General features: G+C 38.5%; 1 protein-coding gene across 1 annotated transcript in view; it reads left to right on the forward strand.

The window, feature by feature from the left end:
* The first annotated feature begins 1,030 nt into the window (after positions 1-1,030).
* The window catches only part of ttc27 (tetratricopeptide repeat domain 27), a 100,346-nt gene continuing 79,601 nt past the window's right edge, over positions 1,031-21,775 (forward strand). Inside the window, exons 1-5 of the mRNA XM_016269793.1 lie at positions 1,031-1,384; positions 5,471-5,648; positions 8,153-8,282; positions 11,027-11,167; positions 15,966-16,068. Coding sequence (XP_016125279.1) covers positions 1,306-1,384; positions 5,471-5,648; positions 8,153-8,282; positions 11,027-11,167; positions 15,966-16,068 — 631 coding nt within the window. The 5' untranslated portion in view covers positions 1,031-1,305. The remainder of the gene's footprint in view (positions 1,385-5,470; positions 5,649-8,152; positions 8,283-11,026; positions 11,168-15,965; positions 16,069-21,775) is intronic.

Raw genomic sequence — 21,775 nt, forward strand, 5'->3', positions numbered from 1 at the left:
GCAACTACATTTCAGTGAACGTGATCACAAATGCATTTGACCTTTAATGTCACATTTGATGTAATGGGTCACAGTTTCCATCGCGGTCATTTCACGTCTAATACGACACATCATTCTGCATTTGAGTGTGTGAATGTATTTTTGACCTGTCCTTAGGGGTCTCTCCTTATATCTGACTCACACAAACACGCGTTACAGACTGCCAAACCTTCCAGACTCCAACGGTCCTCTGCCACTCTGTGTAATCAAGACGAATCATCTGCTTGATTTTTGTAAAGAGAATGACCTTCTACTACCGCCAGAAGCATCAGAAGCATGAGAGAGACAGAACAGGAGGGTTCCAGGAGTCAACGGCCCCCTCAGGTTCCCTTATGCTAGCAGTCAGTCATTTGGTACAGATATAATGTTCATCTGCACAGGAAGCTTTATATTCACAGCTCTGTGCCTGCTTAAAATAATCAAAAACTTTATTGGAAAAAAGGGACAGATATAATTAATATCTCGAAGTTAGAATGATGAGAGGAAAAGGGCTCGGTGAATAAAGTTTCTTTAAAAAGAAAGAAAGGAATCATCTCTGAAAGTAGAAACTAGGCATATATTTCTTCTTTTTGATATGCTAATTTTTCCACTTTCTTTGAATTGCCTTAGCGCTTTATGGTTAGCACAAACACAAGCTAAAAAGTTTCAAACTACATGTTAGCTCCATTAAAATACAAAAGAGACCATTGACCGTAATAAAAAAATGAGGGATTCTGAAGGAAATTGTATTATTTTATTGTTGTACTAATTGTATAATTATAATAGGAAATAATATTATATAATGGTATATAAAATACATTTTGGGCTGAATTTGAGTGTTAGATTGACAAACAAACAAATAAATAATGAAAAGCCAGAGGTGAAGTAATTTGAGCATTAGATAGATAGATGATACCAAAAGGTTCGTTACTTATATCCTATTCGTTAAGAAAAAGAGAAAGACAATATAATGGTTAATTATACTTGGAATTTGCATAAAAGCCATGTGTTTCTTCACTCATGTAATAATCCAATACTGATTTTATGGTGCGTCCATTTGAGCGTCTGGTCAAATCTCGACGTTCCCTTAGCGGCGCTGCCTTATTAAGTATCCCATAATGCACCACGTCGCTGTCATGGCTGCTCACTGATGACACTTGCAGCACATGGGCAGAAATCAAACCCATCACAGCGAGCACACGAACCCTTCACACCTCACATTCACAGCCAGAGCAGGTCTTGAGCGACGTGACGCGTGTTTCATTTCTCTGCTGAGGGTTGACGAGGATGAAGATGCTGCAGCTCGAGGCGGCGGTTCTGGGCGGACTGAGTCCGGATTGGAAACAGAGTGGCTTCAGCACCGCAGGTAAGAGACAGCGGCACGTCTGAGCTGATGTGGTTTTGTAAGGAGGATGATGATGGGTTCGTTCAGCCGTGTTTGGATCTGCTCGGTTCTTGTTGTAGATGTGTTGCGTGCTGGTTGGTTTGCTGAACGCAGCGGTTATACACTCTCACGTGGTTTAAATGTGCCGCATGTGTGTTGAAATGTCCGCGCCGCACCGACGCGCACGGGACTGTGTCCAGACAGGCGTGAGTTTCCGCTGACTGTGAACAGCGGCATTTGACAGCGTTCTAACAGCATGACTTCTGTATTTGTGTATTGACTGCATGGAGGGACAGTGTGGGCAGCGCATCGAGGACAGACGCGTGTGTATCCTGTTGAGGTGAGAGAAGATACGCTGTGATTTAGCGCTCAGTTTTAGAACAAAGCCGGGCTGCACCTGCCTGCCTTAAGTTACCTTGCATGTACACACTGCTGTGCGAGTGTTATTTTTAGTGGGCGTTCACACAGGATGCCTTAATGACAACTAGGAGTGCAACACATTTAAGATGTTATGTTGATATAATACCGGAATTACTGTCGTGATTGAAGGTTTCATAATTAAGTGATTGTTGTTGTTGTTGGGTTTTTTTAACGGTTCTCGAACCTGCTGCTGCGGACGGTCACGGAACACCGTATTAAATCTGTCACGAACGTTAGTGTTTCTTGCTCAGCACCGCAACACCGCTACAGGTTCTACGGCGCGAAACATAGCAAGCATATATCTCGATTCTCTTAACGCATGACTGTAATGACTGGCTTCTTTTATTGTTTCAAAATCATGTTGGTGTAGTTCAATTACGAATGGATGGCTCCTAGTTGGTTCTGAATACCAAAAACCATACAGCGTGATAAATGTAGTCCGATTCCTGAACAAAAAGGAGTCTTGAGAGCCGATTCTTTTAGTGAATCTATGTAGATTCCGAACAAATGATTCTTTTATCCGGTTCTTTTTAGTGAATCACAAAACACCAGCGCAGGATAATCTGATTCCTGTACAAAAGAGTATTAAGAGCCGATTCTTTTAGTGAATGAAGCAAATACTGTGTAGTTCGGATACCGAACAAATGATTATTTTAGCCGGTTCTTTTTAGTGAATCGAATACAGCGCTACGAATGTAGTGTGACTCCTATAAAGCCGGTTCGTTTAGTGCAGTGGTTCCGAACCCTGGTCCTGGAGGCACCCCAACACTGCATGTTTTGCATGTCTCCTTAATCAAACACACCTGATTCAGATCATCAGCTCATTAGGAGAGACTCCAAGCCGGGTGGCGAACGTCGGTCCTGGAGAGCCGCAGCCCTGCAGAGGTTTGCTTCAACCCTAATCAAACACACCTGAACAAGCTAATCAAGGTCTGAACAGTTACTAGGAAGCTACAGGCAGGTGAGTTTTAATTAGGGTTGGAGCTGAACTCTGCAGGGCTGCGGCTCTCCAGGACCGGAGATAGCCACCCCTGCTCCCAGAGCTGAAACTGGTGTGTCAGAGAAAGGAGACATGCAAAATGTGCAGTGTTGGGGTACCTCCAGGACCAGGGTTGGGAACCACTGGTTTAGTGAATCAAGCACTACATTCTAGTTCAGTTCCCGAACAGAGGTTGTGTATATAAGCTTTTTTTTAGGGAATCAAAATACAGCACGGACAGATTCTCGAACAAATTACTCCTATAAAACGATTCTTTTAAGTGGACCACAAACATAACGCGACGAGAGTGATTTCTGAACCAGTGACTCGAATGAACTGGTAACGCCACAGGGCGGTTGTTATAGAATTGATCTGACTACTTATTATTAGATTAATCATACTCACTTGAACCGCACGTTATTCATCATGTCTGACTCGAACTTGTTGTTGGCTTGTAAAAAGTATTTAAAGTAGGCTGCTACTTTTGAGTACACACAAAATACAACACTGATAACACTTCGAGCAAAGTCACACATATGATGTGAATGAACCCAGAGGGAACGTGTCCTTGTGTGAATGCCCCCATTAGGCTAAATTATAGGGTTTCATTATTGCTTTATTGCTTGCCTCTTATTTCATACATTATCCATCTCCCCCATCTTTCTGTCGGTTTAATGTGCTGTTAGTGGCGTGACAAATAGCTGTGCATTTTGAATATTGTAACTGTTCATTTGTATACATCCTACAATGCACATTTCATTCCTCCCATGTGTGTCCCTCTCTCTCATGAACATCAACCTCAGGAGTGATTAATGTGTAATTCACAGGATTGTGTGTGAGATGTGTTGATCTGATCTTCAATAAATCTATTTTAGTCTGTCCTCATTCAGTCACATTTATTCACGCCAGTTTCTCCTCAGAAGAGATCAACGACTGAATAAGTGGCTGGAAGTGAAGTGTTCTTCTAGAAATAGTGCAGCTTTCTTTACTCTTATCAGAGGTGGCACTATTTTGTATCTGCAAAGTGATGCATGTAATCCAAATCTGTAATCAAATAAGATTCCTTTTAATTCGGTATAGCTGTCCATATATAATGTAGGCCTACTCATGGGTTTATTGTAATAGTGGTGGATAAAACTAAAATAAGTATTTGCTTTTGACCTTTTATAGCTCAGACTTTTTCTGGTGAATGTTTCTGCAAATATGCCATGAAGTAACGGCAAGTTTGGTATAAATAAACTCTGAGGGAGAGTCTTTTTGTTATGCTTTATCAGGCTGGTGCTTTGTGTACAATGAACTATTTAATTTCAGGGTTTGCACATTTCTTGGAGGCGTATTGCTGCTCCTCTCCTTTTTGTTTATGGTTTTCCTTTTTTTTCCCCCTCTAGTATGCAAGTGAGGGAGTAAATGGCTGAAACTGAATTTGACTTTGATCCTGAGGAGATGATGGTTGGAATGGAATTTCTGTTTTATTTGTGTGGTAGACGGTGGGTGTTCATTTACTCATTTGTGAGTAAATGGACATCTTTGTTCATACCAAATGATGTAACAAATTAATTATATAAAATACCATGTTTTCTGCAGGGATTTATGGGAACGACCACTCTAAGAAAAGTTCATAAAAATAGTGCATTACTGTGAAGGAATTTCCGTATTGATTTCACAGGTGTTTTACCCGTATTTTGAATGATGCATTGCATTGTGTTGTGTTTTAGGGTTCAAGGAAATGTCTGTAAGCAAAACGGATTATGATTCGGCAGAAAATTACCAGCACACAGGATTTGTTTTTCTTACAGTGTCCTTTTACTTGTATTCACTGTAAATTATACTGTAATTAAAGGGGTTATATGATGCGATTTCAAGTTTTCCTTTCTCTTTGGAGTGTTACAAGCTGATTGTGCATAGATAAGATCCCTGAAGTTGCAAAGACTAAAGTCTCAAAACCAAAGAGATATTCTTTATCAAAGTTAAGACTCTGCCACGCCTCCCTAAAATGGCTCGTTCTATCACGCCCCCACATATCTACCTCACTATGTGGAAATATTAGCATAATGCCGCCCAAATAGTTTTTACTTGTAAAGACCATACATTTACAGTGAAATTACATATAGTTTTCACTTTACAGTATATGGTAACTAAACGTAGTTAACCAATGCACAAGTTTTTACTGTAGTGTTTTAACATTTTTCCATGTAAAAATTCCAAACATATAAGGCTAAAACATTTTTTAATAATGTGTCTAAAATCGACATTAAAAATTAGGATCTTTTCACACGTTTGTGTAAAGTTGTTAGCTTCAACCTGAAAAAGTCCAATCTCATCTCACTCACTCACTCGTTTTTGTGATCGATTTGTTTTTGTAACTTCATCTGAGGCTTTTCCCTGTAGTCTAGAAGCCAGTATCATATTTTAAACCTCTTCACACACATACTGTACACCTAATGCTCATAGTTGAGTTCTTATTAAAGAGCTTGAGAACAGTGTTCTGCTCTCGTTTCAGTTGTAAAATATGACAGTGAGCTGAGAATCGTGTTCCTCTCTGTTTGAGGCACTGGCACTTGAGAAATTTGTGCAGAAAAGTGGCTTACTGGAACAAACATTAAACGCATTGGTTTGTTTGAATGACTGTCTTAGCTACACTCTCCTTGTGTGTGTGTGTGTGTGTTCAGATGGAGGGCCGTTGCTGCAGTTGGTGTGTGAGGGAGATTTCGAGGCCGTGCTCTTCAGCTCTGCGGTGCAGGGGCTGCTGGGAGGTGCTCCTGAAGAAGATGACAGTATTGAGGCCTATCTGGAGAGACAGGTGTTGTCTTACCTGAGCAATGCCACTGAAGACCAGAGGAGCGACAGGTAAGGATTTAGATCATATGACGGCTGGCTTTCTGTTTTTAACCATGCTTGTATAAAGAACACAGAACATTTAACGGTGTTGTTTTGCACTATGAAACGCCATGATCTGAGAAATATGCATTGTACTCTTAAAGTCGGCATGAAACGGAAGTTGCGATTGTTTTTTCTTCTCTACTGTGACGTATATCCTAATGTGAAACGGCATCTGAAATGAGAGGGTGGGACTTGATTTCGTCCTTCGGGAATTGATTGGTTCGTTGGAAGTTGGGGCGTTACTAACAAAATGGAGGCAGATCTGAATGCTAGTTTACAGTTAGTGGTGGGGGATTTCTCCCCACTGGATTCACCGCCGACCCCTTAGCATGAATAAATGTTTTATTTATTAAGGATGATGACGACGATCAACGGCACAAAACATGCCTAAACAGCGTGAGAGAGAGAGAGAGAGAGAGAGAGAGACTGCCTGAATGACTGAGCACGTCCTCCATCAGGTTAAGTCATATTCATTAAAAATCATTAGTTTGCAATGTCCTAAGAGAAATGTTGTAATAATATCCTAATATCTTTTCAATGTTTAAGGGTAACGTACTCCCTCATGACTGGCGTCAGTGCTATAAAGTGAAGCATCAGCTTCAGCTTTTCCCCCAGTCGTTTATCCCAGCGTTTACCCCTCACGTCACTAGCTCTGCCCTTGCGCCATAGCTCGTGACCGGAAGAGTAGAGTCGTTTTGAGGGGGAGGGGAGGTTAACGTTTTTGATTAAAGATTACGAGGGCACATGATTTAAAAAAAATAATAATAATGAAGTGCACGGATAAATTATTTCTAATAAACGCTACAGTATTCCATCAAAAAAATAAGAATTGTCCATTTTGATTTAATGCTGACTTTAAATGCTGAAGGCACATACATGTTCTGTGTTCTAAATGTGAAATTTATTTGAGTTAATTAAATTCATTAGAATCTAAATGCAAATGAGGACTAATGTAGTTAGTGAAACTGTAATACTATTCATTTGAATTACACTACTGCCTAAAGATGTCCTCAATTAGATTCACTCATTGTGCCTGTTAAATTACAAGAGGTTTGGTCTTTTATTGCAGTGGATTTACAGTTAAATAGCGCTATTTAAATGAGTTCTGTTTTACGGCGTGAAATATCGTATGTATTATGAGTAATCGTTTTTATTTGCACTGTCTAATATAATCTGCTATGAATTATTTAACAGGAGTTTAGCTCATATCCCACCCTTGAGATTTTTTTTAGTCTGTTTAAAGTGTTTCTGTGGAAGAATTATTGATGGGTATATATATATATATATATATATATATATATATATATATATATATATATAGAGAGAGAGAGAGCTCTCTCTCTCACACACGCGCATTCATTGGACCCCAATGAGTTTGCAAAAAAAAAAATTTTAAAAAAATATCATCTTTTGTATTCTTCAGTAGAAAGTCGTGTAGTAAATGATGACAGAATGTTCATTCACACACTCGCACATTCACACAGAGCGAGAAACACAAAACTAGAATGCTTCCATTATCAAGGAAGCTGATTGCACTGCAAGTGCGTTGTGTAGCGCCACGTAAGGACTTTTAGCGGGTTGATGGTGGCTTCAGCTGAGTGGAGCATTTTATTGTTGAGAATGAATAAAACCATACAGAAGAGTTCAAACACTGTCCCCCTCCTTTCAGGCATAATTTATTAATTTTCTTTAACATCCTTTCTCTCCAGAGAAAGAACGAGTTGAGGAAAGGGGGGGGGGGGTTGCGCTGCACTCCTCCGCCGTGCCTCTCTTCTTATCTCTCCTCGGCTTGTTGGCGCGCCCTCACGCTTTATTTTTCTTTCTATACAGCCTCTCTCATTGTGGCTTCTGTTAGTGAGGCAGAAAGTAGTTGTAGATGGTTGGAGTGGCTTGAATAATGAGTGATGCTTTCCGGTGAGAGATTAGATGCAGGTAGATTGATGTTTGTGTGCTGTTGAATGCAGAGAGATGTCATTTTTGTTTTTGTCCTCACCTTCTCTTTCTGTTGTGTTCTTGCGGATTCTCATTTATCCATCATGTATTATTTTAAAGGGACTAAAATGTACAATGAGATTCATGACTCACAGCCATTTCTCTCCTGTGATAATACATCAGCGCTGTAGATCGCAGTGAATGTGTAGATGTGTGTGCATGTAAATATGTCCTTTCTCAATGGCATCTGGGGACTGACTCCACCGTAGAGCAGAATTACAATCTCAGGTCTTTGATTTCAGCAAGCGGCACATTGTTGCCACCCGATTCGTTCCTTCTGGTTTGTACAGTTGCATCAGAGTCGTGTAGTCCAAAGCCACAAAAGTGTGGAGATGTTTTCAGAAATAAACAACATTTACCTGATAGATATTGTGGTGGTAGTCAACGTATGTATATTTCAGATGAACAAATCCAGTGGCTATAATGACATTAGCTCTGAAACATGCATGTTTCTGAACCTGATCTGTTGTCTGCTGTAGAGAAACTGCTCTGTTGGTGTTGGCAGTGGGGTGTCTGAACCTTTTCGCTCAGAGTAATTGGACCGGGCCACCAGTTGAGCTCCACGTCTCTGATTTTCTGCCTGAAGCTTTGCTCCAGAAATTCTCACAGGTACAGTACCATGATGCACCTTTGATTATACACGACCAGTGTCATTGTCTGTAATTGTCCAAAATATTCTACGTGTGCGTGCGTATATAATCAAAAATATCAAAAATTATATCTGGGGTCTGAATAATTGTTGAGCGTCTTTTTAGGCTGGCCTCAGCCAGTCAGTTAAGATCGCCGGCCCCCCCTTCAGCCGTAGGCCCCTATAATCGGCACCACCTTTCACCCCACTAGCGATAGCCCTGCATATATATGTGCAGAATCACACTCCTAGCTGTGCAAAATGGCTGCATATCGGCAGGACCGAGTGCCGTAGATAATCACAGCGTGCCGATATACAGTCATATCACACAGCTAGGAGTGTGATATTGCATTTATACAACAGTTTTATGGCACGACTGTGTAAATACATAAAACAACAAAGGAGTGTCTTTAAAAACCCTCTTTTGTCCAAATTACTTCCTTCCACTACTGATTCAAATCTCAATTTGACAGTTTAACAGCTGAGCCCAAGCCCCTGTTACTAACTCGAAAATGTCACTTTAGAACTAGTAACGAAGGAAAGTTGAGTAGCTTCATTGAAAGCTTATTGTATTATTTTGTAAAAAGCACACTGTATTGTGTGAAGTAGAGTATTATGAGAGAGATGGACTGAGTGTGATTACCTGCATCTGATACAGCATTCATTCTTCAGAGCAATCTCATATTCACAATAAAACATTAGTTTGAATGTCCGCTGAGAAAAGCTTCTCTGCGCTGTGCATTTGTTGGCTACGTCTTTGAAAGTAAAAACAACTTCCCTGTTTCAGTCTCTTTCAATATAAAAGTCTTTACTGCTGACTCACTCATAAAAAAAGCCTGTTGTTGCTATCTAATGGTGGAACAATCTATCTAAAATTAATGAAGAATTTATGCCCTCAGCCAAAACTATTTGCTCTGAAGCAAATAATAGATTGAGACCAAATACTGCCCATTAGATGTACCCAAAACAAATTATATCTCATATTTAACCACTATAGAGACATCAGAGCCAGCAGCAAGTTACAGAAGTTCTGGCCGAGGTGTGGCTGCTGTCGGTGGGTTTATGAGCGCTGAACAGCCGCTGACATCCTGGAGCTCACATCTCCGAAAACATCGACGCAAATTTTCAAATAGACGTAATATTTATTAACATACCACATATTTTAAGTCTAAATAAGTACATCCTCATCTAAAAAGCTACATTCCATGACACAAAAACAGTGTTATTTATAAAATGATAGTGGATCTGGGCAACCGCCATGACACTCGCTATGAGAAATACCACAAGCGTAGTGATACAAACGGTGAAACTGTTGTTGAAGGTCTGTTCTCACTAGAATATCACACCCCTATCAGCCAATCAGATTCAAGGACCAAAAAGGTGTGTGTGTGTGTGTGTGTGTGTGTGTGTGTGTGTGTTTCTCCTACTGTAAAAGTGTCGAATCTGAAGCATGGATATATATATATATATATTTTTTTTTAAATGATCTAATTGACCTCAAGAATCATTTTGTGTAAGTGTGTGTATTCTTTAGGTTAAGTAGTATTTTGTTAATATCAGCACATTTAATGAGTGGGAAAACAACCGGCTAAAAGCTCATGTGAAATTATGTGATGTGATGTGTGTGTTTGGGATGTATGTGTGTATGATGGATGGAATGGAAGGAGATGGCAACTCCGGGCAGGTCAGTGCTCTGGATAATGAGTGTGTCGAGGGCTGCAGGGTTGCTAATGAAACCTCTTAGGGCTCCTAATTATGCAGAGGTGAAGAGATTCTTCTCCCTAATGCCCCACGGAGGCCTCGTAGATCCCTGGAGAGGCACTGTATGTGTGTGTGTAACACCTTCTGCTGTCTCACACCTTTCTAAAGCTGCTGATTTATCAGCCTTGTCTTAGAGAGCACAGGCCCTCTAAATTAGACTGAGAGCAGCACATATGGAGAAAGATGGATGGACTGAAGGCACTTACCATCAGTAGGGTCTGAATATAAGCCTCATAAAATGAATTCAATAAATAACAAAAATAAGGCCTGAAACTCTTTAAATGAAGTTTACCTCACAGAACAAAAAAAAAAATCTTAAATAAAAACTAATTCCAAAATGGAAAAACAAAAGCTCGAAGTTTTGATATTACAAACAATGAGAAAATAACTTGACATCATTGTTAGCCCATTGTGTTTGATTGCGTTATCCGTTTCAGTGTGCACAGGTCTTTTAAATATAGTAACTTAATATTATACAAATTTGGTGTTAAAAGAAACCTACAGAATTTGTAAATGGTTTGCAAAATAATTTGCAAAGTAATGCAGTAAATTAACTGTCAGTGGAGACTGCCTAATTTAGCTTTTTTTTTAATTAATATTTTCCGTAAATTGAGAAATGTCATGAATTTAATATTTTTTTTCTTCAATTTTTTAGGAAAAGTGTCTGTTAAAAACTACAAACCAGCAATTTGTCTTAAACTAGGCAATTAGTTTTTTCATACAGTAGATGAGAAAAGTAGAAAGAAGTTTGTGGTTTAATTAGTAATTTATTTACAGTTTAACTCCATACCATGGTTGTTGCAGTTTTCATTATTATTGTAAAACCATGATAAATTAATATTAGATGTCCCTAATACTGAGAAGTTGTAATTTTCTCTAATCTTGTTTCATTTTTCTCTCTCTCACTCTCTCTCTGCCTTTCCTCATTTCTCTCTCTCACACACACACACACACACACACACAGCCTGCAGCCCTGAACGCGGCTGTGCAGTCCAGTCTTCAGCTGGATGGAGAGTCTGTCTACAGTCTAGTCTCCAACCCCCTCCTGCTGCTGCTGACCAGAGTCATATTCGTCAACTGCGGCCCCAAACTGGAGACCCTTCAGGTGAGATACACAATCACTTTTTGCACCAATGCAGGAATGCAGTAGAATTCCCCTTGGTTTGGAAAACGACGACACACCAATGCACTGCAACAGCAAGACAGTATCACTTGACGTACCAAGTAGATAATATTGATTGGAATTGATATCAAAACAAGATAAGGGAAACTGAATATGGGTGGGAAACTGGTGTTAGGGGCAAGGAGTGTTCTGCGGTTTACTTGAACAGTGACTCAATATGGCACTGTGTGTGTTGGTAATAAGGAACTGCCACTTTTTAATTTCTCTCTCATATGTTTGAGGTCGTTACTCCATGCTCCTGTGTGCATTGCTGAGAGAGATGATGAAGAATTATGAGGCTGTCAGAAATAACAGTTAAATTATGACCAAGGTTTCTTTTGGCTCTGTGTGTGTCAAGGCCTAACCCACAACACAGCAGCGGATCATTAGACTGTTTGTGTTACTCAGTCCCATATTTATGTTACATGATCCTCCAACAGCAGGATGAGTGGTTGTTTGTGTAGTTGTTTACAAATTCTTATATTCACATGGGAAAAAAGTCCACTGTCTGGCTAACACAAACAATAAAAGTGCAGTGTAATTTCTTCAGGTGGACCTAAAAAGAAATTCTGACAGTTATATTATAATTTCAGTGTCACCTTCAGAAATCATTCTAATATACTGATATTAAGCTCAAGATTCATTAATTCTGCTTAATATTGTCAATATTATCAAGAAACGTGCTGCTTAATATACAGGTGCATCTCAATAAATTAGAATGTCATGGAAAAGTTCATTTATTTCAGTGATTCAACTCAAATTGTGAAACTCGTGTATTAAATAAATTCAATGCACACAGACTGAAGTTGCATGGAGGTGATCAGTTTGTGGCTCTGCTGAGGTGGTATGGAAGCCCAGGTTTCTTTGACGGTGGCCTTCAGCTCATCTGCATTTTTTGGTCTCTTGTTTCTCATTTTCTTGACAATACCCCTCTGGTGAGTTTGCTGGCCAGTCAAGCACACCAACACCATGATCATGACGTTTTCTGTGGTTCAGGAGTGGCTTAACTAGAGGAATACGACAACTGTAGCCAAATTCCTTGACACGTCTGTGTGTGGTGGCTCTTGATGCCTTGACCCCAGCCTCAGTCCATTCCTTGTGAAGTTCACTCAAATTCTTGAATCGATTTTGCTTGACAATCCTCATAAGGCTGCGGTTCTCTCGGTTGGTTGTGCATCTTTTTCTTCCACACTTTTTCCTTCCACTCAACTTTCTGTTAACATGCTTGGATACAGCACTCTGTGAACAGCCAGCTTCTTTGGCAATTAATGTTTGTGGCTTACCCTCCTTGTGAAGGGTGTCAATGATTGTCTTCTGGACAACTGTCAGATCAGCAGTCTTCCCCATGATTGTGTAAGCCTAGTGAACCAAACTGAGAGACCATTTTGAAGGCTCAGGAAACCTTTGCAGGTGTTTTGAGTTGATTAGCTGATTGGCATGTCACCATATTCTAATTTGTTGAGATAGTGAATTGGTGGGTTTTTGCTAAATGTGAGCCAAAATCATCACAATTAAAAGAACCAAAGACTTAAACTACTTCAGTCTGTGTGCATTGGATTTATTTAATACACAAGTTTCACAATTTGAGTCGAATTACTGAAATAAATGAACTTTCCACGACATTCAAATTTATTGAGATGCACCTGCATTTGTGGAAATTATTTTTTTTTCAGGATTATTTTATAAATTAAGTTCAAAAACACAGCTTTTATTTAAACTTTTTTGCAACATTATTAATGTCTTTACTGTCACCTTTTATTAATTTAATGCATCCTTGCTGAATTTAAAAGAAAGTTCTTACTGACCTCAAACTTTTGAATGGCACCTTAGATCAGTAAATGTGTAGTAATAAAGCCATCAAGCTCCATGCATGACAAAAACAGCAAAAATCATCCATATAATTTACATTCTTCATTAGCCCTACAGTTGTTTTGTGTGAAGAACCGACTGCTATTTGAAATGTTATTCTCAGATGTCACCTACCATGTGGCAATTAATGATTCAATTCTGTTCTAAAACTGCTGATGGCTCATTACAGCAAGAAAAGTAACATCCCAGATACCATTTCATTGCCATGCACAGTATAAACATTAATTGTGCTGATTGTAAAGTCACAGGAGTTCTGCAGCCCACTTCCACAGGAGCAGCCTGTCGATAACGTCAGCGATTTATTCATTATACATTAAATGTGCTTCCCACTTTCTCAGAAACCTTAAAAATCATCATTAGCAGAACTGAAGGTGTAGTTCTTACCGTTTCATGTTGTCAGTCAGAATAGGAGTATTTCTGTGTAAGATAGATGTGGCTCTCATGCATTCAAAACCATGAGTCTCACTGTTCTCTCTCTCTCAGTGCAGTATAGTATAGCCTTAGTCTCTTGCAGTTGTTTGGGTTTATTAAATTGTAAATATTAAACTGTTTATTTTCCCAGCAGGGCTTGCACTCTCTTACAGTATTATAACTGTGATGAAGCCATTACACATGCTGTATGTACCATGTGTCTTTTTATTTTTTTTGGTGAATTTTTATGTGGTAAGACAGGCGTTACTAATGCATTTATATATTCACTTGTACGACTACAAGCACAGGGATGAAAATATTTCTGCAGCGATTAGTTGAGCGAGAGGGAGAGGCGCAGCATGTCACAAACCCCCCACTGCTTCATGTTCCAGAACGTTATTTCATAAGTGCAAGAACAAACAAACACAAACTCTGACTCTGGTCATTTCCAGGGCAGATACACCAGCATACAGATTGACTGTTTGTGTGTTGTGTGGAAATAAGTTAGTAAATGCTTCTCTCTAAACATTACAGCTCTGTGAGTTTGTTTGCATACACAATGAAGCCAGGTTCTCCTGTTTTGTTTCGTTTTAGAGAGACAAGTGTTACAATGTGGATCGTTTCATCCTTGATTGTGTAACTCTGCGTGAAAGTGGACCACATTTACTACTCCAGTCATAACGCATAAATGTTGCTTGTCTAGAACAGATGAACTAACAGTATGTTGTGTTAGGAAATTACAGTTCATTTCTTCAACAATCTTAAATGTCCATTTATAGGGGGTATCTTGCTCGAGGTGAATGTGTGTTACTGTACACTACTGTTCAAGTTTGGGGTCAGTACGGTATTATAAAATACATTTTTTTATTCTGGAAAGTAGGTCTGGGCGATATATCGAATATTAGCGATAATATCGCAATAATTTTGATGACGTTGTAAAATTTGAAAATATCGTGAATATCGAATATTTCAAATTCAAGCATACAAAAGAACGCACCGAACGTCCAAAAAAGGAGACGACATGTTATTGACTGCTCTACACTTCTCTACTACGCAAGCTTTCATGAGTGTGGTTGCCAGATAACAAGAGTTCAAATCCTCGAATCAGAGCTTTGCTGTTACAAGGATACATTTTCTGCCTGATGTTTTGCTTATTTTAAGCGAGCTGGCAACCATGCGCAAACGCTCGCTCGTCGCTCCTCATTGCGGAAGCGCCGCCGCCGATGATCTGAAAACACCAACAAGCTGGAGTTTAGCATCTAAATGTGTTCTGTCATGAGATCTCGACTATTTTTTGCGATTGTGATCGCCAAGTAAATGCACTTACTCAACAGCTGTTGTTTGAATAGAGAAACATAGGCTATGGCAATTTGGAATTACTATTAGGAATTTCACTGTTATAATATTTTTCATTTGTTTTACCAGTTTTCATAATGTAGACCGAGAGAGTGCATAAGTCTTTGGTATTAATTTATGTGTGTGTGTATGTATATATGTGTGTGTATATATATGTGTGTGTATATATATACATGTATGTGTGTGTGTATATATATATATATATATATATATAAGAAATACATATGTGCTTCAGCAACTAGCTCCCCATCTGAGAGGGTTTTAGTGCCAGTGGGATCATAGTTTCATGCCACAGAGCTTCTCTTAAACCAGGGACAGTTGACAGACTTGTGTTCTTTGCTAAAAACTTGTAAAAAATACTTATCCCAGTTTAATTATTTCCCCCAGTTGCACAGTGTAAATTGTCAATTGCATGAACTAAAAAGTTGACAATGCACTCTGTACTTGTTTTGCACTACTTCAGTTACATGTGTTAATTTAATAAAAAGCAGTAAGTGATCACTTGGTCTAGATTAGATTTTTTTTAACTGTTTAAATTTGCACTAAACATTTTGTATTTACTTTGAAAAAATAGCTGTTCTATCTAAATTGTTTTTGTTGTTTTTTTAATGGGGACAAAAGAAAATCATGTTTTTTTTATTTAAAAGCAAATGCAAACATATCGAGATATATATCGTAAAAATGGACAATATATATATATATATATATATTTTTTTTTTTTTATATCGCCCAGCCCTACTGGAAAGACACATTAAATTGACCAAAAGAGACAGTAAAGGCATTTATAATGTTGCAAAAGATTTTACTTTGAATAAAATGCTGTTCTTTTGAACTTTTCATTTATTAAAGGATCCTGGAAAAAAAATATTATGGTTTCCACATAAATCAGCATATTAGAATGATTTCTGAAGGATCATGTGACACTGAAGACTTAAGTAGTGATGCAGAAAATTCAGCTTTGCCAATAAATTTACATTTTAAAATGTTATTTTAAATTGAAAAGGGACGTCTTTCAAAAACATAAATATCACCAACCACAAACTTTTGACCTGTAGTGTAAATGTAACTTGTGTTCTTGTCTCTCTGTTTGCGTGTTTGTAAATAGCTGCTGCCCTGGTGGACACTGCGATATGTCGGTCTACATCAGCAGATACTAGAGGAGAGATCCCCACAGCTCTTCAACCTTGTGCTCCGCTGCATCGAGAAAGGCAAGAAAACACACACACACACACACACACACACACACACACACACTGTTACTGAGTTCTTGTTACCTGAGACTGCAGTGCAGTACCACATAGAGTGCAGCAAGAGAGTCCTGGAGGTAAAACTAAATTAATTTTCTTCCAAAAGAAGTAGATTTTTAGAGATAATGTAACTTTTTCTAGATATACCAGACAACTACAAATAATTTGCTTCTGTAGACGCCAAAATACAGTGATTTAAATATGCAAAAATAATATACCCTATACTAATAATCTCGAAGTAGACTAATTTTCAATTTTCAAATACGTTTTTGCATCAAACCAAATGTTGTGATTAATCTCAGGTCAGTTTGATTTAAGTCTTAAGGATTTTTTTGTTGTTGTTTTAAATGCATGTGGAGAAAATAAGTGAGAAACTATTGAAGCTGAAGAAATGATCAAAAAGCATGTATAGGAATAAAAATGTGTGATTTCAGTACAATCGTTAAATACAAATGTGTAATAGCTTAGCATGGCAGAGCATTTAGCATCATCAATATTTTTGTTGTTTTCATTTGTGGCAGTTAATTTTTTTTAAACTATCTTTCTTAGGTTTTTTTTGGGCCTGGTATCTGTTGGCAGGGCCGTCCTTAGGGGGTTGCAACTGGTGCAGTTGCACCGGGCCCCACAATTGAGGGGGCCCCGCGGCCAACGGACCGAGGGGGGCCCCACTCCCTAACTCGCTCCAGGCCCCGCGTCAGTTAAGGACGGCCCTGTTTGTTGGAATATGTTTTTTAAACTGGGGTGTAGGCTTTTTATTGGGAAAAAAGTCCTTGGGGGAAATAGGAATCGGAAGTGTTTAACAGGATTTCTGATCCCTGCGCTGCTTCAGATTTCTTCACAGCTCAGATCCTGACGTCACTTCAGCTGCTGAAGGCACATGTCAGCGACGTGAGATGCTCTTTAGCAGAGAGATGACACAGCTGTCAGCTCTTATTAAGTGGGTCATTTTTAAGGAAGCTGATGTCAACTCGGGGGGTGATGTGAAGATTCAGGCTGTGTGTGTATGTTTTGGAGTATTGTGTGTGTTTATTTCTCTGCGGTGACCATGACTGCGTTAGTATGAGCTGATAGTGTCAGCACTTCATGTTTGTGTGTGAAATAGAGACGCAGTGACACACCAAAGGTGGAGTAACTTTGAGGTTTCACAATGCTTGTGATCGGAGTGTTTTTGTTGGCTGTGTTGGATCAGATTTTGCTTTCTGCAGACCAAACCTACTCTCAATGGGCCTCATTCATGAAACACGAGCAGAACAATTTTTTGTGTAAATCGTTCGTAAATTCGTTTTGACATAAACTTTAGAATTCATGAAAATGTTCGTATTTTCAAAATGTTAGTTGGTACGAAAGAAATGTACACCTGCTCCTTACCAGGTGTAAATGGTTCGTAAAACGTTCCGTGTTCTTTTTGGCAAACTGATGACACTGAATTTTGATGCACTGCCATAATAATTACAAGTTAATTTGCCCTTGCCCTCTTTTTATTTTATTTAATTTTGCTTGAAATAAGAGATAACTGTTTGGTCTACTTGGCACATATGAGACCAATCATCAGAGGATGCTCATTCTGTTGCTATTCAAAACTTACTATCATGGCCATAGCCAGGGTTTGAAAATTAGTGAGGTGAGACAGAGATGATGATGATGTTTGTGAAAGATGTTTTGTGTTTTGAAAGGATAAACGCTGTGAAATTATACCATAGTCTATTTAATGCATTGTTAATATTTACTATAGATTAGGGGTGGATAATTTTGTCAGTTGTTTATTATTCATGCAACAATCCATATTACTGTTATAGTTTTCATTAATAAACATTGCTCTATGATAACTTTGTCTAGTGCTCTTATGGATTTTTTTTAGCATGACTTTGTGAAAATGTAACGACTACTGAATAAAATAGCATAGACTTCTTCATGGCTAGTGTTTGCGTATTTCATTTCATTCTGTAACCTACTTGTTCTACAGATCTGTTTACTAGTGTTAAATTCTACTGTTTTTGAAAACGATGATAACGTTTCTAATAGATAATATCATGATATTTTTGGCGTTTCCCTTACAGAATGTGCTATCCTGTCATGCAATAACATGTCCATGGGCTCTTTTGAGAACTGTCAGTTTAAGGGCGATACAGTGTTGATAAGATAAGAATATCGCTGACCCTGAATTGCAACTTCCCACTATATTAACTTTCTAAGTGTCAAATTAAGTGGAAAAGACAAATCCAAAAACGCCTATAATCGCTGGATCTGGCCACATGGATCCATGTTGGCGGAGGCTGCACCCGCGCCCTCAAGATTCATTCAGTCCACCAGCGTCTCGCAGTGATCGTTTTCATACCACGGACGCTAAACATTCTTGCAAACTGTTTAAACTGAGTTATACATGCAGACACTTGTATGGTGATCTCATAGCTGGCTACGATTATGATTATATATCACTACATGTGTCTCTCTCTCGCTTAAGTGGTGCTCTTTCCTCTTGCCCGTTCTCTCCCTTGCCTCCACGATTTCCGGGATATGAGCCTTGTCCAAATACCCACACTTACAGTCTTTGCACTTGACTACTTATGACTCATTTCCTGTATTTGGCCCAAGTGTTCAAGTGAGCATGAAGACCACAAGTGTGTCGAACTTTTCATTTCCTGATGGGATACACTTGTAGTGTTGTAAAAATGCAAGTGTTTACATAGCTTTATTTTAATTTTAAGTACTTTGCATTTTAAAATTAACTTCTAAATGTCTGTTCAGTAGTCCCTATAACATGACAATTTTAATTTGTGATGCTTCTAATTAAGTGATAAAAAACAGTTGCAAATGTTGTACAAAATAAATATCACCACTACTCATCTTTGCACCAATAAAACGTAAAAACACTGTGGGATGTCTGCATCCTACTTCTACAATGACTGCCTACAACAACGGAGAAGTCAATATTACTGGTTACTGCATTTTTATATTCAGTAATATTCTTCAAAATGAGATACTATTAATACGTTGCCACCGTGGATATTCCAAATCATAGCAACTAAAGCGTCTCCGCTGGAAAAACGCTGTGCCACCAAAACGTTCTCAAGCGTCAGCAGCTGGTCGTTTTAAGAAGACCACCTGACATTTTTCCAGCTGGCTAAAAACTCTTTGGTGGACACACGTTATTGAATATTTATTGTTAGGCATGTGGCCTATTAATCTTTTTTGCATTTATGCAATATACTGGAGCCAAACCTGAGAAAGTAGATCAGAATATTCCACTGCATTCCTGGACACGAAAGTTGCGTAGCTGTAATTCATAGGCGGGGATTATGCTAATTCTGAATGAGCGTGCATGAGCGCCCTATTTACGAATGATTGGAATTCATTAACATACACCTGTTTGACTATCAAATCGGACGTTTACGAAGCGTTTGTGAATCTGGAGGAGAGTTTTCGGGAAGGTCTGTTTTACACGCAAATTACTCAGAATTTACTCCTATATTTACGCAAGTTTCATGAATGAGGCCCAATGATCGTTAATTGTGAACCTTGTGAAAAAGTGAATGTACATTATAGGACCCTCCCAACGGTCCCCATGATAACCACTTAAAATGGCAATGAGGATTAACAACAGTAGAGTTCTATAGGTTGACCTTATGATCCTAAACATAACAAAAAATAAACGAAGAAACCTGATTTTTTTTTGGGAGGCCAGTTTTGGGATATTTCAGTATTCCATTGAAAATGTCATTGTGTGCATTTCCCTTTTGGGCTAATTCATTACTTCTGTTCATTTGTTGTTCGTTTCAGAGGGATTTGGATTTTTAGGAACGGGATTTACACTCATCAGGATCATGTCACTTCTGACTTAACATAACATGCACCCTTGTGTCAGACAGCCCTCCTTCAACCCTCACACACAGTCAGATTTGTGTCTTACTTGTGTTACACTTGTGTTCAAAATGTTTGGATCAGTAATATCTTTTTGGTTTGCTTGCCTGTTTTTTTAAATTTTTTTATTATTTCTGTCGCAAATAGACCTTTGTTCTTTTGAATCCTGAAAAAAATGTATGCGTTTCCAGAAACATATTAACCAGCATACCTTTTGTCAAAATTTATATAAATAAGTAATGTTTCTTGAGCACCAAATCAACATATTAGAATACATTTTTGAAGGATCACGTGACACTGAATTGACATGCCTCTATCTCAAAGAGTTGATTGGAAGTCATTCGGTTGCTCGGATAATAAAAAGCCTGGGCAGAGGTCAAAGTTTTATGTTGCCGATAAGCAGCGTAGTTTATATTTATTCATTCAAGATCGAAAATGCTATGAATTGCAAATGTATTAAACCATTTACCATCCTGATGAAATTAAAAGGTCTTCGCAGCAAACATGAGGCAGCACTTTCCTTTTTAATACTTTGTGTGAACTGAAGCATTCGTTGTAGATGCCCTTGAAATGGTGTCTGAGGGATAAAAGGGAGTCAAAGATTGCATTGCTTTAGTGGCAGGATATAGACCCGTTCCTCTGAAGAGTTTTGGATGTTAATGTGGATTCACCAGGGAATCACAGACCAAATGATGAGCTCTGCAGCAAAGCAGCATCTTAATTGGGTTCCTGTGCCTTCGGAATGAGTTTCCTGTGCTGCCTTTTAATCAGACACGCATCAGCTACACCCCAATATAGATAATCAGCGGAGATGTTAAGATGCGATATTTACAAAAGGATACAACTATATCTAAGATATGTTTTGTCTTGTATTGGTGAGTGGATCTGCTTCAGAAGACCCCAACATGTCTGTCATCATATGATGTTATATTTGTGAAGCTTTCAAAGCTGGAATAACACCTCGCTGAGGTGTGTTGTCAGTTCCAGTATTGACTGCCAAAAGTATTCACTGTCCTTCACAGAGAGTTGTGGGGAATTTAGGGGATCACCAGGGATTCACTTCAGCCGACATTCTGACTGCTGGGCCTTTTGTACCGTTTTAAGTGGTAATAACATGCAGTGGAATATCTGGATGTGGACTTTATAACATACACAATGTAGTGTAGGACTCATGCTTTTTAAGGTTTCCATATCTTTGTTCATTCTTTAATTTCAAGTATAGCTTAGGTCTGTGGTTTTCAAGTTATGAGAACCCATATTTTTGAGCGAAATTGAAATCTCATGTCTGCCAAATCAAACCTGGCATTTAGATGATGCATTCTGGAGCCTATGAAGTTTCTGTTCAGTTTTGCTCTCTATATTTGACTTGGAGTGTGATGAGCTTTTTGCATGCAAAGATGTTCTTGCATATGTATAGATTGGCTGAATGCAGGATTTTATATGAAAAATGCCCCATTCAAACGGTTCCTGACATATCTGTTGTATAACTTTAGCAGACAAGTTGTATGGACTATTTCACTGTACCTTTTTTTTTTTTTTTAGACAAACTAGTATTTAAACCTCTTATTCAGCTTTTTTGTGTTCAGTAGGAAGACAAAATTAACATGAGGGTGAGTAGATTGCAAAAGTGTAATTTTTGGGTGAATTATTCCTTCATTATCAGAGCAATGTGTTTATTTATCATTCTTAAAGCCATTTTCTCTGTTATGGACTTTTGTTATTTTAATTAAAGTTTAATTCGCCTTTTCATTTTAAACAAAACCGTAAGAAGTACACATCCAGTCTTTTTAAATAGCTTTTTTCATTATTT

Source organism: Sinocyclocheilus grahami, unplaced genomic scaffold, assembly GCF_001515645.1.
Source record: "Sinocyclocheilus grahami isolate Dianchi unplaced genomic scaffold, SAMN03320097.WGS_v1.1 scaffold54.1, whole genome shotgun sequence".
NCBI classification, from domain to species: Eukaryota; Metazoa; Chordata; class Actinopteri; order Cypriniformes; family Cyprinidae; genus Sinocyclocheilus; species Sinocyclocheilus grahami.